Consider the following 24,601-nt stretch of genomic DNA (forward strand, 5'->3'; position numbering starts at 1 on the left):
AAGGGCATGGCGAATTCCAGACGTTAACAGAGAGCCAGTGTGGCTGGAGTACTGAGTTGCGAGGGAAACTCTGTAGTGTTCACACCCTGGTGGTTGGTGGTCCCGGTGCTGTTTTCTTGACCTGTGCAGGCATCCCCGACAGGCTCTTGCTGACTCTTGTTTTACATAATTCCCATCTATCACCGAAAGCGTCTATTACCGAAACAATACCTGCCATGGTTTCCAAGATAGCAGTTGGGTTTATTTTTATTGCCTTCAAGATTGGTTGCTTTCTTTGCTTTTTGATCTCATTAGTGGTTTTCATTCCACATTTCCTGAGCTCGCACCTGGGTTTGGCACCGCAGGCTTTGCCCTCAGGAGCCCACGGACCTGACACACAGGAGTAAATAGATGAGAGTGGTGATGCTGGGTCAGGGATGGCAAGCAGTAGAAATCGGAGCTTGTGGGATGGAACCAGACTCACAGGATCTTAAAGATGGATTTTCAGTTTCCCAGGCAAAAAGGGACACGGGCAGAGGACACAGACTGCAGAGTAACAGAAGCAGGAAAGAACATACTGTGTGTCAGGAGTGGTGAGCTGCCTGGCATTGCTGGAGGGTGAAGCTCATGAACACAGGGAGGAGACGCTGGCAGGAGATGAGGTCAGAGGTGTGGTTCAGGGTCAGTTCTCAGAGGGACTCGAAGGCAGTGCTTGGGAGTTCAGATGGTGTCCTGTGGCCAGTGGAGTTCCGTTCCAGAGTTACGGGAGGAGGAAAACACTGCTGGTTGTGACCCTGGTGCAGAGGATGGTGTGGGGGAGATGAGTGCAGGGCTCTTGCCCCTGAACTTGGCCATGGGGATGGAGAGGAGGAGGCAGGTTTGGGAGAAGCTGAGGAAGAGGCCTCCTTTCTTGCAGATTTAGTGGATGGGAGGGCAGTATCAGGGTTTCTCACTTTAGTGATATTAAGGGCTGGGCCAGTCGCAGAGATAAGGAACAAGACAGGGGTATTGGGTTGAGGAGGAGGAAGTAGTGAATTCAGTGTTGGCAACAGCCAAGCTGAGTTTGGGAGGCCTGTGGGACAGCGTTTTGGCAGCTGGCCTGCTTGCCTGGAGCTCAGAGAAAGATCTGGGCCAGAGCAGTGGTCCTCAGTCTTTGGAGCATCAGGATCCTCAGTGGTGTTTGGGGGAGAGAGACTGGTCATCTGTATGTTGTGGAGCCTTCACAGGTGGCTCCAATACCCTGCTGGCTAAAAGAGAGAGACTTGGGGTCATCCTTGTATAGCTGGCCCAAAGTGATAGGAGAGGGGTGGGTCACCCAGGAAGTTTCTGCATAGTGGGCACGGGATCCTGGCTGGAGTGCTGGGGAGCACCAGTGCGAGGGATGGAGCACATAGAAGAGTCAGAGAAGGAGCTGGAGGAGGGTCAGTGAGAAAGTAGTAACCTAGGAAGATAATGGTGTGGAGGCTGGTGGCTGGGGCATCCCCTCCAGCTCGCTGTCTGCAGGGCCTCTGCCCCTGCCCCTGAAGCTGGGTGCCCCAGGCTTCCTGCTGACACTTTTATTTTCACTAATGTTGGAGACAGTCCAACATTAGTTCCTTTTGCTTCTGTGTGCAAAAGACCGAGAGAGGCTCTTGGCCGCGGCCAGTGTCTCAACCCTTCATCTTCCCTGAGACCTCCTCAGGCAGTGCACCATGCCTGCTACTGCTGCTCTTTTGGTTTGACATCTCTGGTTCCTGAAGCAGGAAAGTCGGGGCCCCATCCAGTGTTCTGAGGTTCAGGACAGGTCTGCAGCCTCAGTGGGAAGGGTGTGTGTCTAGATCCCAGGATCGGGAGCTGTCAGAGCTGTGCGAGGAAGTCCAGGAAGATGACAAAACCGTGCAGACTGGACTAAAGTGATGTGGGAGCCCTGTGACGGGGGTTGTGCATTCTCGGTCTCCTGTGTGTCCTGAGCTTGGGCAGCAGGTCAGAGCCTGGTGTACAACTTCCAGAACTTACAGATGGGTCTTAGAGTTAGTGTACATGAGATTTACCCAGACTGCTCATGAAGGGTGTCCTAAATTGACAAAAGTGGAAGTCCACCCCCCTGGTAGGCCTAAATGCCTGACAGAGATCAGCTTACAGAACCCAGTGAGGAGCCAACGAGAATCTGATGTGTGATGCCACATGCATCTTTAAGTAATACCCTGACCCCAAAACCTGGGAGTGTAGGGCAGAGGCGGAGACCTAGTTGGCACTGGCCCTGGTGCTGAAAACCACAGCTGAAGAGCGGTGAGAAAGGATCAGGGATAATTGGAGGTGAGTAGCTGTCCTTGATATCAGGGCCCACCACCCTGATATGAAGCCATTTGCCTCTCACGAAAGGAGAAAGAAAAAGGATTAATGTTCATTGGTTGAAAAACCTCAATGTTTAGCAAAGAGAAGGGAGCAGATGAGTGGATGGGAGTACGTGTACCAGTACAGAACATAAAACGCTGTTCAGCTCTTGTGGGATGGAACACAGAGAAGTGGTTCCGAAAATGGGGCTGGCTGAACTGGGTTCAAATCCTGCCTTTGCCTAAGGACTCACTACCACAGCCAGTGAAGATACTTTTATTGACAGTGTCCTTGGGTAGGTCACCTGACCTCCTGGGACCTCACTTGCTAGGGTGAGTTTTCTCACGTTAAATGGGTATGATAGCAATACCCATCTTAGAGAATTTTTATAAGAACTCAGTGGTATATTAGTACAGAGAAGGTGCTTGACAAAGTGTCTATCACAGAGTAATGGTTCAGTAAATAACAGTAGTAATGCTGCTGATGATAATATGATCCTTGCATGAATACCTCTGCTGATTTCTCCACTGGACTAAACCCCACCAATGTAGCACACGTATGACGTAAAGGACTTCAGCAATAATAGGCTCAGCTGTTGATCCTGGATCAATAATTAGAGGTGATAAGGACCAAATAGCACATTAGCCTTAGTCTTTAGTGATGGTATAGATGTGTATCACCTCTTCTATCTTTCTGAGTATTTTGGTGGGTATTGGGGGAGGTGGCATTACGGATTATTTACCTAGTGTTTGGTTGTTAATGCCAAAGTCTCATTTTTATGATGAGGCTTGTTACTGAGTAGCCTCTTATTAAATGTTTTTTTGAGGGCGTGGGGGGAAAATGTTTCTTGAATGGATAAGATGAAAATCAATCAGTTGATCAAGCAATCAACTTCTGGCTCTTTCCAGGGAAGTCTACACATAGTAATAGTGACAATGCCACATCTCCAAATGTTGGCAATTCCAATGAGATAGTCTACAAAACTTGATAAAATAGTGATATTTATCTGGAAAAAGAAATTGGTAAAAACATTAAAAAAATTTTAGGGCACAGAAATGGCCGTCATTCTTCTAGATTCCTGTTCATTTCAACAAATGTTTGAGTTTGTCTGCTATGTGTAAAAATAGTGCTAGACCCTTAGTTGGGGGAATATAAAAATTGACATCTATTGGATATCTTTTGTGATACATATTCTCATATAACATTTATCTCTCTCCTTATGAGGGAGCCATTTTTGTAGTTTGGAGTATAAGTGACAGAAAACTAAAATAACAAAGACGTAAATAAGATAGAAACTTCTCATGTGTGAGAAGTCAAGAGATAATCAGCTCAGGGTAGGTATAGAGCCTACATGGTCAGAGACTCAGGTTGCTTCTATCTTGTTGTTCCATCATGAGGCTATCTTGGGAATGACTTCCAAGTCTGAGGTCACTTCAAGGCCTGAAATGGCTGCTGGAGCTCTAGCTTTTGCATCTGCATTCCAGCCTTTGAGGGCCACTTCCCAGAATTTGTGCATGACATTTCTTGCATCTCATTGGCCTGATCTTGGTCATATGGCCACTCCTAGCAGTAAGGGAGGTTGGGAAATGTAATCTCTATTCAGGGAAGCCATGTGTCCACCTACAAACCAGAATTTCTGTTACTAAAGAAGGAGAGGAGGATGGTTATTGGGGGCCAGCGTCACCATTATTGGCCCCATTTAAAATATGTGGAGTCTCAGAGTAGTTGAGATCAGCCTCATATATATGGCCTATGAATGATTAAACCTTCATAACTTATTATAAAGCAGTAATTTATTAATTCCATATGGCTCTTGGGTAAGAGCAGGAAAACAGATTCCTGGAAAAGAAATGATTTCTTTGCTAACATGCACAGGACCTTAATTCATGAGCCATCAGGGTTACACAATAGCAAGGGAAGGAATGGTTATTACATTGTTGGGACATTTGGCTTTCAATGCCAGAAGGAATTGCTAAGCTTGACCCCAAACAGCAGTGGAGACTCCAGATGAGTTTGAGTTCAAGAACAAAACCTGGAGTTAAAGATGGGAGGATGTATACTGAGCTCTGTTATGGGATCTAGGAGAGGTGGGTTACAGGATTCAGGTTGTGGTGAGTTAGGAGGGAGAACTTCCCCTGTCTACTTTCTTTTTTTCTTTCTTTTTTCCTAACTTTTTGTATGTGTAATGCCTGAGTCAGAGGCAAAGGACTTTATTGCTAGCATAAACATTAGCGTGTGTGTCCATTTCCCTTCTCCCACATTCCATGGGGGTGATGCCATGGGCCCAGATGGAGGCTGTGCTTCTGTGTCAGGGCTGAGAAACACTGTGCTGGGGGCACCGGGTGCTTTATAGCAGGCAGTAAGCAAGCTTGCTTTTCAGCCCTGAGGGAGACATTGTCTCATCCCTCAAAGCTGCCCACTGCAAGCACAACCTTGAAAAGTGGCCTGGGTAAAGGCTGGTCAGAGGTTGCATTCTTGGCCTGCCCAACGGGACATGTTGGAGTGCCAGAGACCATGGAGGAGTGAGTGCCCTAACAGGTGCTTGCCAGGATTAATTGGGATAATGTGTGTGCCAATAGGAAGCTCTCGATCGGTGTCATTATCCCTTATGTCTCTGAAAAGACAGGTCCAGCGATGACATGATTGTTACAGCGTTCCCACCTGGTTTCCAGTGTTTAGACAAGACTGAAGGTTATGGAATTGGTGGGGGGCTGGGCAGCCTGACAGGAAGAGAAAGGCTGATTCTCAATTGCTTGTGTGTAGCTCTTGCCTTCTTTTTAAAGTTTTTTAATGTTTAATTAATTAATTAATTAATTTGAGAGAGAGAGAGAGAGAGAGAGAGAGAGAGACAGACAGACAGACAGAGGGAGACAGAGAATCCGAAGCAGGCTCTGCACTGACAACAGGAAGCCCAGTGTGGGGCTTGAACTCACAAACTGTGAGATCATGACCTGAGCTGAAGTCAGTTGCTTAACCAACTGAGCCACCCAGGCACCAAACTTCTGCCTTCTTGTATACATTTCCTGTTTTATTTTTTCTTGTATGCATCTCATACCCAGTACATCCCTGGGCCATGTACTCTGCTAGCTTTTGGTAAATATTTATAATTCTCCTTTTTCTTATATATAATCAAATGAAGCCTATTTCTCTGAACTTAATATTTGTGGTTTGCTTAACTTGAAATAAAGTACAGTGAGTTTTTCTTAAGAAATAGGTTATTACTTGTTCTTGCATATGTTGAGCAAAGTCCTTGATAATTGGTTCCAAACTAATGAAACTTTTAAATCTGTATGATGTGTTATGAGTACCGTAAAAATGTAGAGCTAAAGGGTGTTGAAAGATGAGCTCAACTACTATCCAGTTTTATAGAAGAGGAAACTGAGGCAAGAGAAGACAGTTACTAAAGAGTGGTCCCAGTTGATGAGTGCCAGATGCAGTGCTGGGCCTTCACCCACAACCCTGCCCAAGGAACCTTGAATCCGTTAGGGTGAGTAGAGAGGAGACCAAAGGGAATATGTGTGCAAATTTTGGGTAAATACCAGACCAGGTCTCACGTGTCCTCATTTAAGGATGAACAAATGGAAGAAGGAACACTGGAGGGGATGCACTGAGAAGATCAGTGGTGCCAAGGGAAGTCAGTAAGGTGTGCAAGAAACAGAGGAGGAGCAAGCTTTGGACAGAAGGTTTCCCAGCTTCAGAGGTTGTCTTTGTCCTCCCTGAGAAGTTAGAGATGCTGTGAAAAGTGAGATGATGAGTCAACAGACAGAGATGAGAAAGCAGCTTGTGGACTTAAGGTACAGAAGGAAATGAAGCGCATGATGCCAGCATTTGAGACTGTGGCACCGCGGTATGTCAAGGGGTCAGGAGGAGACATATTGCCGTGCTCAGAAGGGACAAGAAAGCCACAGAGGAGACCCCAAGGTGTGGATAACGAACCAGCCTGGAGACCAGAACAAACAGCATAGAAGGAAGCCTCAATTTTTCTGAAGAGGGACCTGAATCTGTAGATTAGAAGGGCTCATCATGAGCCAGGCAAAATTAGCCAAAATTAGGAGAGGATACCATTACCATCCTGGCAGAAGGAACCTTTAAATCAAAGAAAAAAAAAATTAGCGAGGCTCAGGCTTACCTACAGCATAGGTGCCAGGGGGCAATGGGACAGTACCTGTCAAGTTTTGAGGGAAAAGGTTGTGACCAAAAAAAAAAAAAAAAAAAAAAAAAGAATTCTCAGCCCAGTTTTAGTTCACATTTGGTGGTAACGGAAATTCTTTCCAGTTGTATAAGGACACACCTTGTTTGTAGCTTTTGCTACAACCATGCACCACTCCGGGGGCAGGGGGAAATCATTGGAAGGCATGCTCCCATCACTGAGAGATGAGTTAGAATAAAAGACCATCCATGGGCAAGTCATAGGAAAGGGTTGGCAGTGGGAGTGGGACCATTCAAGTATCAGATGATTTCAAAGTAGTTGTTCTGATTATGACATAAAATATAATACAAATGAAATGATGGAGAGAAGACAGAACATGAAACCATAATTAACAGAGAAAGCAGGAGTTCCTGGTTAAACTAGGGATCATGCATGTGAACACACTCTCCACTCTAAAGAACTGTACACATATGAGGGGTAAAAGATTTGAAACCAAGCTCCATGCCATCCAGTCTGCCTGAACATGTGTTTTCTAGCTAATAAAATGCTGTGCAGGTGTGCAGTGTACCTGGGGCCACTTTTTTGGTGATTCCTCTGGACATCATCTTTTCGAACCACCCTGGAGAGATTTGCTTGGTACCTTCATTCTGCAGGAGGGCATATTGCTGGTGGGAATGTAAAATGGTGTATACTCTTTGGAAAACAATATGTCAGTGTCTCAAAAAATGAAATACCAAATTACCACATGACTTAATTCCTTTCCTAGGTATATACCTGGGAGAATTGAAAGCAAATGCTTACACCAGAAGTTGTACATGCATGTTCATAGCAGTAGAAGTGTTACTCATAATAGCCCCAAATGGAAACAACCCAAATATCCATCAGGTGATGAATGGATAAACAAAATGTGGTACATCCATATAATGGAGTATTACTTAGCTATAAAGAAGAATGAAGTACTGATTCTTAGTACAACATGGATGAACCTTGAAAACAGTCTAAGTGAGAGAAACCAGACACCAAAGGCCACATACTGCATGATTCTGTTTTTATGAAATGTCTAGAAGAAGCAAACCCATAGACACAGAAAGTAGATTGGTGGCCGCCAGGGAGATGGGGTACAGGAGTGCGTGCTAATGGGACAGGGTTTCTTTTGGGGCTGATGAAAATGCTCTGGAATTAGTGGAGATGACTGTGCAACTTAGTGAATATGCTAAAACCTGCTGAGTTCTAGTGTAAAAGGGTCCATTTTATGGTATGTAAATTATATCTCAATTAAAAAGTAGTTCTTTTCCTGATTATTAAATGCTAATTATGGAAAAGTAAGAAAATAAAGATAGATGTCCCCCCCCCCAAAAAAAAAGCCATCATCTCTTTTTATCGTTTTCCTTTTTTTTTTATTGTTGAAGTATAGTTGCCATACAGTGTTATATGAGCTTCAGGTGTACAACATAGTGATTTGTGGCTGGACAATTCTATGCATTATTCAGTGCTCATCACGATAAATGTAATTACCATCTGTCACAATACACTACCATGACAATATTATTGACTGTATTCCCTATGCTGTACTTTTCATCTCCGCGACTTAATACTGGCACAATACTTTGTACCTCTTAATCCCCTTTTGCTCATCACCCATCCTCTTCCCCTCTGGCAACCACCAGTTTTCTGTATTTAAGAATCTAGCTTTTTGTTTTGTTTTTTAGGTTCTTCATGGAAGCGAAATTATATGGTATTTGTCTTTCTCTGTCTAATTTCACTTAGCATAATAGCCTCTAGGACCATCCATATTGTCACGGATAGTAAGATCCCATTCTTTTTTATGGATGAATAATATTCCATTGTGTATATATGCCTACCATATCTTCTTTATCCACTCCTCTGTCAGTGGACACTTGGGCTGCTTCCATATCTTGGCTGTTGTAAATAATGCTGCAATAAACATACAGGTGCATGTATCTTTTCCAATTAGTGTTTTTGTTTTCTTGGGCAGTTACCCAGTACTGGAATTACTGGATCATAGGGTAGTTCTATTTTTAATTGTTTGAGGAACGTCTATACTATTTTCCACAGGGGTTGCGCCAATTTATACTCATATCAACAGTGCACGAAGGTTTCCTTTTCTCCTCATCCTCACTAACACTTGTTGTTTCCTGTCTTCTTGATGCTAGCCATTCTGACTGGTGTGAGGTGATACCTCATTGTGGTTTGATTTGCGTTTCCCTGATGATGAGTGATGTTGAGCATCTTTTACGTGTCTGTAAGCCATTTGCATATTTTCTTTATTATTATTATTTTTTTACATGTTTATTTATTTTTGAGACAGAGAGAGACAGAGCATGAACGGGGGAGGGTCAGAGAGAGAGGGAGACACAGAATCTGAAACAGGCTCCAGGCTCTGAGCTGTCAGCACAGAGCCCGATGCGGGACTCGAACTCACGGACTGTGAGATCATGACCTGAGCCGAAGTCGGTCGCCCAACCGACTGAGCCACCCAGGCGCCCCTGCATATTTTCTTTAGAAAAATATTCAGAGCCCTTGCCCATTTAAAAGTCAGATTATTTGGCATCTTTTTGGTGTTGAGTTGTGTAAATTATTTATATATTTTGCATATTAACCTCTTATTGGATATGTCATTTGCAAATATCTTCTCCCATTCACTAGGTTGCCTTTTTGTTTTTTGATGGTTTCCTTTGCTGTACAAATGCTTTTATTTATTTATTTATTTTTAAAGTCTGTTTATTAATTTTGAGGGAGAGAGAGAGAGACAGAAAGAGCATGAGCAAGTGGGGGAGGGGCAGACAGGAGGGAGAGAGAGAATCCCAAGCAGGCTCCACGCTGTCAGCATAGAGCCCAATGTGGGGCTCGAACTCACAAAACGTGAGATCATGACCTGAGCTGAAACCAAGAGTCAGACACTTAACCAACTGAGCCATCTAGGCGCCCCTGTACAAATGCTTTTAATTTTTGGTGTTGACTTATTTATTTTTATTTATTTTATTTTTTATTAAAAACATTTGTTTCACATTTATTTTTGAGAGAGAGAGAGAGAGAGAAAGAGAGAGAGAGAGCGAGAGAGGGAGACAGAGCACAGGTTGGGGAGGGGCAGAGAGAGAAGGAGACACAGAATCCAAAGCAGGCTCCAGGCTTTGAGCTGTCAGCACAGAGCCCGATGAGGGGCTCGAATTCACAAACTGTGGGATTGTGACCTGAGCTGAAGTCGGATGCTTAACTGACTAAGCCACCCAGGCGCCCCAGACTTATTTATTTTATAATTAGAAGTTTGTTCCTCTTAATCCCTTCACCTGTTTCACCATCTCCCCACCCATCTCTGCTCTAGCAACCACCAGTTTGTTCTTTGTATTTAAGAATCTGTTTTTTGTTTTGTTTTGGTTTTGTTTTAAGGTTCCATATATAAAATCATACCGTATTTTTGTTCTCTGTCTGACTTATTTCACCCTCTAGGTCCATCCATGTTGTTACAAATGGAAAGATTTTATCAGCCATTATCTTATTCTTAACACTTGGGGTACATTTGTCCAGACTTTCTATGTGTTTGTCTCAAAGTTGGATCAATAGACCATTTTATTCTTCTCTTCTGTCATGAGTTGTGTTTTGGGATGGGCAGAGTCCACAAGCATGTTCTTTTATTAAGTGTTTTAGCCTCTTGTGAGGGTGTTTATGTTGGAAACAGTATTTCTCTGCAAATAGAAACAGAACACTGAAACACTGAAGTCCAAAGACCTGGGGTCCTGCTCTGACTCACCTTAGGTTTGCGAGCTTGAGAGAGGTGCTTAATTTCAGTCTCCTCATCCTCATCTTTTGAAGTTTTTTTTTTTTTCTGTGAGAGAAAGAGAGAGAGTGTGAGTGGGGGAGAGGGGCAGAGGGAGAGAAAGAGAATCTTAAGCAGGCTCTACACCGAGCATGGAGCCTGACACAGGGCTCGATCTCAAGAACCATGAGATCATGACCTGAGCCAAAGTCAAGTCAGACACTCAATCACCTGAGCCCCCAGGCGCCCCTCACTCTCATCTTTAAAAGGAATTGCGATACTTACTTTGTGACATCTTGTCCACGAGGATGGCTACCCTTGGGCGGTAGGTAGTGATAGAAGGGGGTGCAGTGGGTTTCTGGGGGTGCTGGTGATGTTTGGTCTCTCCTTCTGGGTGCTGGCTACATGGATATACCCACTTCGTGAGAATTCTTTAACCTGTGCACTTATAATTGTGCTCTTTTCTGTGTGTATGTTGCACATCTGTAAAAAGTGTACTTAAAACACTGAGAAAAGGGAAGCATATCAGTCACATTGCTCTTATTAAAGCTATTATTAATCATGAGAATGAAAGTTTTTTGTATTGTTGATGAGTAAAATAAAGTCATTGGTTTAGCCTATTTATTTCATCTTTATTGCTTTGATCATTGTATTTGTTTTATAATATGTATAACACATCGGTACATTAGAATGTGTAGTTAACGTACAGATAAATATACGTACGTTAGAGGTGTTCGCTTAATATTTCTCAGCTGTCGGTAGTGAAGGATCAGAAGGTTTGGTGAGCCGTGTGGCTCAGGGTGGTAGCAAGGGGGCCGCCTGAGCGCAGCCTGGCTGCTGGAAGCAGGTGGGAAGCAGGTGGGCCAGTGGGTGAGCCTCCAGCAGTTCAGTGGGTGTCTGTGTTTGGGTTGGTTTCCCTGTTGCTGGAGCATGAAGCGTGAGACATAGCAGGGCGGTGGTGGGCTGGAGAGGGAGGCAGACGCCAGATCTCCAGGGGGAGGGGCTGAGGGGAAGCTCTGAAAGGTGAGAGGACAAAAGGAAGGGGTCAGCAGAAGAAAGGAGACAGCAGAGGAGGCTAGAGAGGCTAACGGGATGGGCGGAGACAGAGCCACAAAGTCGTTATTAGGGGCCGATAGCTGAGTTTCCAGAAAGAGGGACCAGTGAACCAAGAGGTGGGAGAACCTGAGGTCACTAGTCTCTGCAGTTGGGAGGTCTTGGTGGCCCGGGAGGGAGCAGCCCCACTCGTCAGGTAGAGTGTTTCCAGGCGGGTGGTAGTGAGAGGGTGCGGTACTAAGGAAGTTGGGGTGTCTGATGGGAAGCAGCCTGGAGTTCAAGGGTCAGAGCTCTTTTGAAGACTGGGGAGGACTGCAGGTGTTCTCAGGTAGAGGGTAAGACCAAGAGAGTGGAAGAGATTGGGGTTGCCAGGGAGAGGTGTCTTAGCCCCGAGCCCAGGCCAGTGGTTGGCCCTGGATCTCTGGCAATTGCCTCTTTCTCAGAGGTGGGAGCAGAGGACCAGGAGAGGATACGGAAACATTTAGGCTAAGGGAGGGACCCAAGGGAGCTGAAGTCAACTCTCCTCAGTGAAGGAGGTGGTGCGGTTGCCCTCCTGGGTGTGGAGTGAGGTGGGGGGGTGGTGCTGTGGAGGACAGAAACCAGTGACGGGGGCCTTTGCAGGCACCCTATGCAGGATACTTGTCTGTACCAGCGGGCTGCCAAGAGGCCGTCTCTGTGTCGGGACATGCCGGCCGCTCCCTCCCTTGTATGAACACTCTTTTCAACAGCAGGGTGCTCAGAGGGCAGGGGTGTTTGTGTCTGGGTACTCCTGAGTCCCCTTCCTGCTGGGTAGTGCCCGAGGCCATGGCTGGTGCTTTGGGCCTGCCAGAATGCACATTCCCATAGAGTCATGCTTTTCTTTGGGGGTGATTCCCCAGGGCAAACCCTTGCATGCTTAACACAGCATGTATCCAAAGCATGACAGGAAAGGAGAAGTTTAAGAAGTTTAAGTTGATTTTGATGAACAAGGGACAGGCTTTGCTACCTGGTAGGCTAATGGTGATATAAAATATTGACCTGCGGGAAAAACTGACATTTCAAAGAACAGGCTGAAATCAAATCTTACAGCACTATAGTTGGTCTGACCTTGCTGAGCTTTGAAAAACAAGTCTTACCATATGGAACATGGTTGTAAATGTAGTTATTCCTCCTACTTTTACAGCGGCTACTGTTTGGAAAGAGACGTGCTGGGATGGTATATCCTGTTGGCCTGGGATTATGAAGCCCCACATGTATTCCTGGTAAGTTGGCTTATGGACCGTAGTCAGATGTGCTCTCTTGAGCAGGGCCGTAATATACAGGCACAGAAAGGTGCACGCTGGTGCAGGTGATCTGGGTGGTGGTGCGGTCAGAGGAACCTCATGCCAAGTGGGGTCTGTGGGGCTGAGGAGCTGCAGGGTGGCTTTTGGGACATCAGACATCCCCCGTGAGCCATGCATGCAGAGGTTCCTTCTCTCCAGGTTAAACTCAGAGGTTTTCTCTGTTGGATCTTACATCAAGGGCTTTTCTTTTCTCCACCTCCTTGTGCAGAACCTCTCGTTGCTCCCTTGTTATGCTGTTGCCTTTTTGCTTCCAGTGGTGAGAAGCTGGATGTTCTGTGTCTGACTCCCCAGTACCTGGGATGACTTCCTTTCTCTCAGCCTCAGTCTGTCCCTGTACTTCCGCACAGACCCTTCTCCTCTCTCTTTCCAGTTCAGCTACCCTTGCCCCAGACCCTTCATCAGAAAGGCCAGCTCTTGTTTGAGTTGCTTGGCCGTGGGAGGAAGGGTGAAGGCATATGAAGACAAATAAGACGTGCTCATTGTCTTCAAGAGACCGCACTCTGGTGGTCAGTGCCCTGCCACCCTCTTCCTCTCCCTGCCCCCATTCTTGCTCCCTAAGATTCTGTGAGCCCTATCTGTGTGCCCCCAGCTGCTGGGGGCTCTCCTTCCTTTTAAACCCTCATGGCACATATTTTAACTTCCTCGTGGCCCTGCCTACATTCTGCATCACGTCATGCTTTTTTTGATGTACCCTGTACCTCCTACCTTACCTCCTTTACCAGACTTTAAACTCTTTTTTTAAGAAGTATTTATTTATTTTTGAGAGAGAGAGAGAGGGAGTGTGTGCACACACAAGAGCAGGGGGTGGGGTGGGGGGGCAGAGAGAGAGGGAGACAGAGGACCCAAAGCAGGCTCCATGCTGACAGCAGAGAGCCTCACACGGGGCTTGAACCCACAAACCTTGAGATGATGACCTGAGCCAAAGCTGGACACTTAACAGGCTGAGCCACCCAGGCGCCTCTAGACTTTAAGCTCTTTTAAGGCAGGGGTTGTGTCTTGCCCATTATTGTATCCCATGCAGTGCCTTATATACAGTAGGTGCTCAGTGAATATTACCAGACTGAAACCAACCTGGACTCTCTTATGGCTCTCCATACCCATCTGCTTTGTGGCCATGGTTCTCAGGTCTTGAGACAACATAAAAGAATAAAAGGGGGGAAAAGCAGAGAGTGTTCGCCTAAAAGAATGTTAAGAGATTCTGTACAGGTGGGAGAAATCACAAAAATGTTAAAAGCTGAAAGATTACAATATTTTTCAGATTCTTCTAGTAGCCTTACCCTTCTGTCAACCCGTTATCACAAAAGAGGCAGAAGGCGAAGTTTCTGATGTTTTCCTACCAGGGCTTCAGTCTTCCTTCATGTTCTACGATTAGCTACAATACAAGTAATTCATATAGTGCTTAGAAGAAGCTCTTTCCCTGAAACTTACCTACTGGTGGGATTGGTTCCCCGAGGAGGATGCTGGAGACAACTGCTGGAGGATGGGCAGGAGCACAAGACAAAACAGACTCAGAGGGAAGTAATCTCCCTGAGGTCGCAAAGCAAGTTAGTGGCAGGGTTGAGATTGGACTCTAGGTCAGTCTTGTTCTAGAAATGGAACCTGTCTCCACGGTCTGTGCTTTTGGGTCTGATTAGACCTGGATTCCAGGATGAGGCAGCTGGCTGGCTCAAGTTGGAAGAGCATGCAACTCTTGATCTCAGGGTTGTGAGTTCGAGCCCCATGGTGGGTGTAGAAATTACTAAAAAAGAAATAAACTTTTTAAAATTAAAAAAAAAAAAGACTTAGGGGCGCCTGGGTGGCTCAGTCGGTTAAGCTGCCGACTTCGGCTCAGGTCATGATCTCGCGGTCCGTGAGTTCGAGCCCCGCGTCGGGCTCTGTGCTGACAGCTCAGAGCCTGGAGCCTGCTTCAGATTCTGTGTCTCCCTCTCTCTGACCCTCCCCCATTCATGCTCTGTCTCTCTCTGTCTCAAAAATAAATAAACATTAAAAAAATTTTTTTTGAAAAAAATAAAAATAAAAAAAGACTTAAAAAAGAAAACAGAACTGGATTCCTGGAGAGGGATGGTGGTTGCCCACCTGCTGTCCGCGGAGAATCTGGGCAGAATTGCCCCCAGTCTGTGCAGGTGCGAGGACTCCTCTCTCCTGTCATCACCAGGGTGGGGACCGAAGGGCAGAGCATCTGCCCCCCCACCTCTCAGCAGGAAGGTCACACTTCACCAGCTCATTTCCCTTGAGCCCTCTTGAACAGAGGCTGTCAGGTCGCCCAGGGCTTCGGGCTTCTGCTGCCGCAGAGGCTCAAGCAGTCTGCCATGAACGGGGAGTGTGAGAACCCGTATCCTTCAACAGGCAATGGCAAGTGACAGCACATTTTTGGAGACTTGGCCATAGAAAGGAGGGAAGGCCAAGCTTCACACTTGGAGCAGTGGCTCCTTTGAGGCAGGATGAATGGAGAGGACGCTTAAGAACTTCAATTCACAAGGAATGAACTCCCAAAGGGGTGAGATTGGAGTGTACCAGAGGCTTTCTGGAACTAAAAAACATGTATTTTGAATTCAAAGATCAATAGAAGAGTTGAGATTAGTGGTTTGGAAAGTCACACAGAAGAAATGCCTCACAACCCGGAACAATAATAAAAAGAAATGGAAATCATGAATTAAAATGTGAGACACTTAGAGGCCTTATCCAGGAGACCTGGCATGGGGGTAATAGAAGTTCCAGAAGGAGAAAAAGGAATAGATGGAGGAGTAATAGAAAAGCAGTAGAGGGAAATAGCGGTGAACTGAAGAAAGATGTGATTCTTCAGATTCAGTGGATTCAGTTCATACTAAGGCTAACACTTAACCTATTTTGTAGTAAAATTCTTAAACTCCAAGAAGAAAGAGAAAAATCTCTTGTAAGAAGAAGGAGCAGGATTTTAAAGGAAAAAGAATTAGACTCTCATTAGGCTTCCCATATACAGTGCTGGAGGCTGGAAGGCAATGGACTTGTCTGCAGACTGTTCAAGGGAGAGGGGCTGCAGTCCTCTGTGTGCCCAGCCACAATGCCACTCACGGCTTATTGCAAAAGAAAGGCGATTCAAACATGTGAGGGCATAAAACATACAGTATCTGTGAAGTGCAGCTGAGAAAATGCCTTGTAAACTGTCCAGTGGAAGGACAGTGAAAGCAGGGCAGAGACGATGGGATAGAGGAAGAATGCAGGGAGCAGAGCAGAGCAGGGCACCTGTCAGTGCCTGTGGTTTATCTCAGTGACTACTGCTGCTGTGCATCGGAGTTTTTATTGTGTTAACTTATTAACAGTTTTTAAGATAGAGGAGAACTGCTGTATGACAAAACATAATAGGCTGAAAACAAAAATTCTAAACCACCTTTGCAAAACCTAAGGTTGGGAGAAGGGATGAGAGAGTGAAGAAATAAGTGTTCCATGTTTAGGACACTTAAATAAACACAGAGGAAATGAAACATAGAGGCTTTGTTATTTATCTGTCTTAAGGAAGGAGAAATACAGGTTCAGTTTTGACTTTTGGGGATGAAAGGGTGTATTAGGGCTAGATTTGGTTGCATACAATAGATAACCCCTGCATAAAATGGCTTGAACGATAAGGGTTTATAGGTTTTCATCTCATGAAAAAGTGAAGAGGTAGGCAGTGTACGGTTGGTGTGGTGGAATCAGTGTCATCCCAGACCCAGGTTCCTTAGGTCTTGCAGCTCTTCCATCTATAGCAGATTGCCTCCTGATTCAAGATGGCTGCTTGAGCTCCAGTCATTACATCTGCATTCCAAAAGCCTGAAGGAGACAAGGGGAAGAAGGGTGTGCCCGTGCACTTTCAGACATTTCTTTTTTTTTTTTAACATAAGATACTTTTTTTTTTTTTTTATTGCTCTCATCACCTAGAAAATTCCAAGCATTTTAGGAGCTCTGTACGAGCAAGGGGGATAAAGACCAAATACATATTGCTTATTATAAGTCACAATTTCATAGTGACCCTTTCAGACCTTTCTTAAAGGTCTCACACAGCACTAACATTTATACCTCAATGAGTAGAGCTTAGCCACATTGAGCTACAAGGGAGCACAGGGTGGGCTTAGGTAAAAACAGTAGTTCTCATTATAAAGAAGAAAGGGAGGAAAAAAGAAGTTGAGATCTCTGCCTCAAACGATAATCAGTAGCAGAATGAATACAAATTAAAACAATAGTTTTCTTTTTTTGCCTTTTTAATTAGCAAAAAAAGTTACAATGAAACCAGTGTTAGCAAGTGAGTGGGGAAGTGGGTCCTCTATGACATCGCTGGTAGGGAGTATGAACTGTTCTAACTCGTGGGGAACATAATCTGAAAGTATCTAATACACTTTAACGTGTGTATTACACGTTAACTTTACACGTTAAAGTGTATTAGATACTTTCTAATTTTTGGAGTGGCAGAAAGGCAGTGATGGATTAGGCGTTTATTACAAAGGAGCCGGCTTTCTCTGTTCTGACATGGGACAAGGCCACAGTCTGGTGGGTTTAAAAGATAAATTGCATAATAACGTCTCCAGTAGGGGTTGCAAACTGGTGGCCTGTGGTGGCAGATAACCCTGTGCTGGGCACTGTGTTAAGTGCTTTCCACAGTGAACTTACTCTCATCTCACAGTGAACTCACAAGATGGGCAGTATTAGATCACCTATATTTAGAGGAGGAAATTGAAGCAGAGAAAGACTAAGTATCTTTTTTTTTAAGATTATTTTTTAAAATACTCACTTCTGAGAGACAGAGAGAGACAAGAGACAGCATGTGAGCAGGGGAGGGGCAGAGAGAAAGGGAGTCACAGAATCTGAAGCAGGCTCCAGGCTCTGAGCTGTCAGCACAGAGCCTGATGTGGGGCTCGAACCCACAGACTGTGAGATCATGACCTGAGCCGAAGTCAGACGCTTAACCGACTGAGCCACCCAGGTGCCCTGAGACTAAATATCTTTCTTAAGGTCACCCAACCAATAGATGCTAGGCCCAGGCTGTGACCAGGGCTCCAAAATCTGAACTTCTATCCACTCTGCTACCCGGCCCAAAGAGCACTGTTTAATCTCCCCCTTGGTTGCTTTGTGTGGCCAGTTCAGAACTTTACAAATGTTCCAAATGGAAAGCTCTAAGTGGTGTAGTTAGCCACAGGCCCCGTGTGTCCTGCTCCTGTTATACCTGCGTCTTCACCAGTGACCTCATCTGCCTGGGCCCTGCAGGCGCTTGAGGGTATGGCCTTGGTTTCTGGTATATGAGTCCCGCTTGGTTATGTGTATTTATGCGGCTTAGCGGAAATGCTTGGAGGAATACACCTTGCTGCTTGCTGTGATTACCTCTGGAGTGTGGAAGGGGGAGGGCGGCGGGGGAAGGGTGGGTTGATGAGTTTATTTGTACATCTTACTGGATTTGCCTTAGAGCAACAGGGACCTGTTGCTTTTGCAGTTTAAACTGGAAGTCCAATGAGGTAGAATCTATAAATAATTAAATATCAAGAAACATCCCAGTAACTGTAACTGAACCTTCCTTTCTGTCATTTCCTTTGAGATTGTCTTTATAAATGTGACTGTTTAAGCAAGGAGACTTGAGTTTTCCTTTCTGTAAGATGAAGGCCATCCATTGGAACGTGTGACACTTTGTGACTTTTGAGCATCTAGTTCCGGAACCTAAACTTATGTTGACAGCAGCACAAAGGTTGCTCAGGAAAGGGTTTGTGAGCCGTGGAAGCCTTGGGCCAGCTCCTGACATGGCTCGTGTGACCCTCTTACTGGATGTCTTGGAGAGGCAGCCGAGTGCTGTGTGCCAGAGCTGTGGCGGTCCGGGGAGGAAGACGAACCCAGATGCAGGACAACTGTGGCAGGTGCCATGGAGGAGAAGGCTGGGTGCTCTAAAAGCCAGTGGGAGAAGGACATAACAGAGGGGGTCCCAGAAGGGTTCCTGGAGGAAGTAACATCTAGATTAAGACTGGAGAGGAGAGGAGGGAGGATGGTCTCACGGCCCCTGTGAGAGACAGCAGGGCAGGCGTGGCCGCCGGCGACCTCTGGCAGCATTTTGGCACCTGTTTGCGCAACTCTCCTTCCTTGTCTGGAAGCCGCCTCCACAGGGCTGGCAGAGGGACTGCACCTCCCAGCACAGAACATGCTTCCCCATAGGCGGGGCCTGTGGTACCTCTAAGCCCCCTCTTTCCTTCCCCTGTGAGGACCACAGCCCTGACCACTTGGGAGTGGGTTTGAATGCAAGGAATCGGTGGGTGGGGTGGGGGAAGGAGTCCACAGGAAGCAAGGACAGCAAGGCTAGGATGTGATGGTCACATGGGCCGTTGGGCTAGGATGTGATGTTCACATGGGCTGGCTGGGCTTTGAAGATCAGTCTGTAGGGAGCCTGGGAGGGATCTGGGCTGGAGGGATTGTTAAGGCAAGTTTCACCTGTTCTTAGTTGAGGCGGCTGCTGGGAGGTAACTTCCACCTGGGTCCTGCCTGAGCCCCGAATGTTGCTGTGCTCCCCCGGCCCCTCCTGCCTCAGGCATTAGCCCCGGTATTTGCACCACTTCTCCCCGCCCCACCCTGCAGGGCTGTTTGTACCTGCGGGAGGGCCTTGTCTCCTTCAAGTCCTTTTGTGCAGTCCTCGAGCCTTTTTGGGGGGCAGCAGAACCAGATGGCTTGGGGGTGCTGTTGGGGTGGCTCAAGCATCACAGCCTTGCTCTGACCTTGCCCCTTCCCTTCCACAGTAGGCTGGGGGAGTAATTCATCCATTTTTATTGAGAACACAGCCGACTGCTGGGTTCTGTGCTGGGGACTGAGGCTAAAATAACCGTTGGAGAATCTGCCCTGTGCCGGGCCCTGCCGTCAGCACTTACCCACAGAGGCGGCCTCAGCTCCGGGACCTCATGTACACAGAGCACTCAGGCGAGTGCTGCACAAGGTGGGGCACAGAGGGGGAAGTGGAGCTTAGAGAGGCCCTTGCCCCCTGCCATGCTGGTGGTAGGCAGAGAGCTGCATTCAGACGCAGGATGTCGCGCTTGTAGGTGCCGTCCCTGGTGGCGAACGAGATGGGTACAGAGCTCGTGGCCCAGCAGGCACATGCTCAGGGATGACGGCAGTTCCCCGTCAGGGTGACAGGTGCTGTGGCGGGTTAGTGGAGGGCGCACAGAGGAGGGGCCCTCGACCCAGACTGAGGACGAGAGGACGGAGAAGGGACGAGTGTCCCAGGAAGAGTCCTTGGTGTGATCAGCATCACTGCCCTGTCACCCCGGGGCTTGTACCTCAGTCTCCTCTGGGCTTTGGTGAGGAGGTGCTGGCTTAGTGGCCTGTGCCCATGCTCAGTTAGTTAGTGATTAATCACGGAGAGCAGCTACGTGGCCCCTGAGCCCAGCCAGACTCGTAGGACCTTGGCCCTTAGGCACTCTCACTGGGGAAGACCCGTCCTCTTCCACAGGCTGTGTGACCTGAGTTTGTCACTACAAATTCCCCAACCTTTTTGGGGACACATACGCAGGGGGCCCGGTTTTATGGATCTGTGCCCCCCAACCCACCTCTCTCCACTTCTGCCCTCGAGTACATTCGTAAAGGACTGCGCCCTTGTAGTTATAATGGAACGTTGTAAAAACTCTGAAAATCCAAGCTGAATAAATCCTGCCTTGACCCTGCCACCCCACAAACCAGACTGCATCTGTGCCGCCCATTTTCTCTCCAGTCCCCGTCCACGGGGCAGGTGGGGTTGCTACAATTGTGCGCCTTGCGGACGGACTTCCTTGATGGGCTGCGGAGGACATTGCTCGGCTGGAAGTGGCCACCAGGTGGTGCCAGAGCACCAGGCGCCCGACCCCACCCTCCCGCGTCGGGACTACCTGGCCGTGAGCCGTGCTCCAAGGGCACGTCTGTGGAAGTTCACTTTCGGGTTTCTCCCCAGATGCCGTGTTGCTCACAGCCTTGTTTTATCACCTACTTGGAAAGAAATGGAGCAATACCGAAAGTACAAAAGTACTGAAAGTACAAAAAGTAGAAAGTAAAAGTGCTATGCACGGACACCTTTTGCAGGTGATGGTAGTAACAGTTGTGTCTTCATGTACGTGTGTGTGCCCACATGTGTGCATACGTATTGGAAAGCATGTCCAGATGTCCCTTTCTCAGTGAGAGCACTTCTCAGCCCTCGCCACTGAAGATTGCAACCCCTCCTTCCCCTCTGCCTAGCCGCCCCCGCCCTGCTTTACCTTTTCCCTCTCTTACCACAGCTGACTCTCCATACGCTTTTCCCTGCGTGCTGTATTGTCTGCCTCCTCCACCAGCAGGTACTGGGGGATTTCTGGCTTTTCCTTCACTGCTCTGTGCCCAGCACCTGGAACAGTACCTGACCCAGACTAGACTTTCAGGAAATACTTGCTGAATGAAATAATAAGGGTGGCTATGTCCTGAATTTGTGGCCATCTTTCTCTGTCCATAACTATTTATCTGTCGCATCCTTTTCAACCATCCTTTTCATCCCCTTCAGTGGATGCGGTCCACCTACCTGTACTGAAACACGCCAATGAGGCTTTCCAGTGTTTTCTTCTCTTTTTTGCAGGTGGTGGTATGGTCAGTGACTTGCTGGAACACACTCTCTGGTCGGTTGCCCGTCTGATGATTTCCTTGCTTTGCTCAGACTCTGGGCTAAGTGCTTCCCAAATAGCATCTTGTGCAGTCCTCACACCTATGAGAAAGGTGCTGCTGGTAGCTTCTGTCTTTGCAGGTGGGAAGTTGGGGCTTAGAGAACAGGCTCCTGGCCTGGGCCACATGTCTGCTGAGAGCTGAGCCAGGCTCTTGGGGAATTCCTTCCATATTAAGGATCTTACTACATCCTCTCTCATGACATTTCAGACACACATTTCCCCAGTTTCTTTTTTTGTTTGTTTGTTTTACATCTTTTATGTCTTTTTAAAAATGTTTATTTATTTTGGAGAGGGAGAGAACAAGTAGGGAAGGGACAGAGAGAGAGGGAGAGGGAGGATCCCAAGCAGACTCTACACTGTTGGCTCACAGCCTGACATGGGGCTTGATCTCACTAACTATGAGATCATGGCCTGAGCTGAAATCAAGAGTTGGATGCTTAACTGACTGAGCCACCCAGGTGCCCCCATTATGTCTTTAAAAAAAATTTTTTTTAACACTTTTATTTTTGAGTCAGAGAGCAAGTGGAGAGGGGGCAGAGAGAGGGAGAGGCAGAATCCGAAGCAGGCTCCAGGCTCTGAGCTGTCAGCACAGAGCCCAATGTGGGGCTTGAACCCACGAGCAGTAAGATCATGACCTGAGCCACAGTCGGCTGCTTAACCTACTGAGCCACCCCGGTGCCCCAATGATGTCTTTTCTTATACAGAGTTCTAATTTTTTTTATTGTATTTAAATCTGCTGATGGTTTCCTTTGTTTTTCTGGCTTTTGTATCACCCTAGAGAGAACTTCTTCACCCCAAGGTTATTAAAAAAAAATAATGGTTAGCGTTTCCTCTGGTATTTTTATGGGGATTTTATGTTTGGTTAAGTCTCTAATCTATCAAAATTTTATTCTTATATATGATGTTGGGTAAGATTTTAAACAAATCCCCTCCCCCTTAAGAGAATAGTAAATTGTTTTGTCAACATCTATTAAGTGATCCATCCCTGCATGCTGTTTGCAATGACATTGTGACCAGATGTTAATTCTCACATGTATTTGACCCTGTGCTCTGGGCTGCGTTCTGTCCTGCTCATTCATTCATCTCTCAGTGCTCTTTATCCTCGACCATGGCTTCCTGGCAGGACAAATCACTTCTCATCACATGTCCTTTTTTTGAAACCTTCTTAGCTTTTAAAAATTATTCTTCCAGATGAAATTTCAAATCAATTTGTTGAATTCCAAAATGAATCCCCTTAGAATTTAGAATGACCTTGTATTTTATTTATAGATCAGTTGGGGAGAGTTGATGCTTTTGCAATATTGTCTCTTTATTCAGAGGAGTGAAATCTCTCTCCTTTAATTTGTCTTCTTTTTTGTTAGGAAAACTTCATAATTTGCTTCAAATGATTTCTGTACATTTCTTTTGAAGTTTATTTGTAGGTATCATTTGCTTGGTAGACTCCCAGGCCATTGCCTTTTCTAGCTGGCTGTTGAGACCAGAGAGACCGTTGATTTTGTGGCCAGATGTCTGACTCTCATAGCTTCTCCTCTGTCCACTTCCATTCGCTGCAAATCTTCTAGGAATTCTTAACTTCTGGTTTGGTGATGTCATTCTTCCCTGTATTTCAACACTGCAACAGATTTCTTGTTCTTTTGTTTTTGTTTTTCATTTAATAAGATTTGGTGAGGGGAACGCAGATGTGTGGACCCAGTACATTGTCTTGGAACTAAGATCTGTTTCTGTGGTTTGTTGTGAACATGTGGCTTTCTCTGTGCGCTCTGGTGCCCCGACCCCTGCCCCTGTCACCCACTGCTGTGTGCTCCGTGGGGGTGTGGGATGGTACTTGAAGACGGTCTAGGACCAGGGTATTCTTCCTCAACTTCTGGCTCCTACCTCGTGGGGCACACCCTTTATTCCTAATGGGCTTTGTTGTGCCGCTGCCCAGATGTTTTTCACTCTCCTTCTCCAGCCAGACCTCGCCCATCCCGCCTCACTCTTAGCTGACTTCCTTCCTGTTTCAGTGGGAAATGCCAGGCTGTGCATGATGAGCCAGGGCTCAGTGGTGTCTGTCAGGAAGGCCCAAGAGTGTGGGTGTCCTGTTCTGTCAACCTGTTCCTCACCTTGATATTTCTAAAGTTCATCCTGATGACAAGGAAAAACAGCAAAGGGGAATTTGAATTAAATGACCCTCATGAACCAGCCAGTCTCTGGCACAGGGCTCTCCAGTCAAAGCTGGCTGAAGCAAGTGATGAGCTCTTTGCCCACTGGGGCTTCCCATGCTCCCTAAACTTGACCTGTACCTGGGGTCCAGGCCGGGCAGGTGTACTTAGGGGCGTGTGTGGGAGTCCCACAGGTCTCACAGCAGCAGTGGGGAAGAGAGGGGCCTTCAACAGGTGTGTGACTTTTTGGCTCTTAGGGATGGTCCGAATGGATGTGGCCCAGTCAATGAGCTGGACTGTTACCTGTCAAACCAGTAATTCCTCTGCCCTTGGCAGGGACTAAGAAGGAGAGAGGGACCCCCTGCTCCTCACAGTAAACTGTCTTCAAGCCTGCCCCATCGTCTGTCTACTGTAGATAATGTATGTTTGGCCCACATGTAACGGGTGTGAAATGCCTTAACCTCAGCATCCCAGAGCTGCAACTCTCGATTGATGGTTTGGCACGGGAAATGACAAGCCCCTGGTGTTAGGCCTGATCGTGGAGCTTGTGTGTGTGTAGGGGGTGGTGAGTGGGGTGGGATATGAGGGTGCAGAGTTGCTTTTTAAATTTAACTTTTTAGGGGTGCCTGAGTGGCTCATTCAGTTGAGCATCTGATCCTTGATTTCGGCTCAGGTCATGATCTCACGGTGCGTGAGCTCGAGCCCGGCATCGGGCTCTGCGCTGACAGTGAGGAGCCTGCTTGGGATGCTCTCTCTGCCCCTCCCCTGCTCATGTGCACGTGCACACGCTCGCTCTCTCTCAAATAAATACATATTTAAAAAATAAATTCAGCTTTTTGTTTTGAAATCACTTTAGACTTACAGACAAGTTGCAGAACAGTACACAGCATTTATGTGCATCCCTCCCCCAGCTTATATGTGAACAGCTTACACGGGCTTAACACAGTTAGCAGACTGACTTAGGTGATGAGTTAACATAGGTACCATGCTATGAACTAAGACTTGCGACCTTTTTCAGATGCCACCAGTTTCCTCCCTGATGTTTCCCCCCTAATGTTCTTTTTCCGTTCCTGTCTCAGTCCAGGATCCTCCCTGCATCTAGCTGTGAGGCTTCATTAGTGTCCTCTGGGCTGTGATAGCTCCCTGTCCGGAGGGTCACGTCAGGTCCTCGCGGGAGGAAACGTGTGGTCTAGTTCTTGTACTACCGCTGCAGGTACCTCTAGGGTAAAAGC

The 24,601-nt window shown here is 46.8% G+C and overlaps 1 protein-coding gene across 9 annotated transcripts in view; it reads left to right on the forward strand.

The window, feature by feature from the left end:
* The window catches only part of RALGPS1 (Ral GEF with PH domain and SH3 binding motif 1), a 269,628-nt gene that overhangs the window by 10,944 nt on the left and 234,083 nt on the right, over positions 1-24,601 (forward strand). For 5 of the 9 annotated variants that reach the window (XM_042914070.1, XM_042914073.1, XM_042914074.1 and 2 more), the window contains exons 2-3: positions 12,433-12,511; positions 21,144-21,308. The exons of 1 other annotated variant lie outside the window; for it this stretch is intronic. In XM_042914070.1, the coding sequence (XP_042770004.1) occupies positions 21,152-21,308 (157 nt within the window). In that variant the 5' untranslated portion in view covers positions 12,433-12,511; positions 21,144-21,151. Of the gene's footprint in view, positions 1-12,432; positions 12,512-18,339; positions 18,445-21,143; positions 21,309-24,601 lie in introns of those variants that run through there. 3 more of the 9 variants (XM_042914076.1, XM_042914075.1, XM_042914078.1) reach the window with 3 other exon arrangements.

This window comes from Panthera leo, chromosome D4 (genome assembly GCF_018350215.1).
Source record: "Panthera leo isolate Ple1 chromosome D4, P.leo_Ple1_pat1.1, whole genome shotgun sequence".
NCBI classification, from domain to species: Eukaryota; Metazoa; Chordata; class Mammalia; order Carnivora; family Felidae; genus Panthera; species Panthera leo.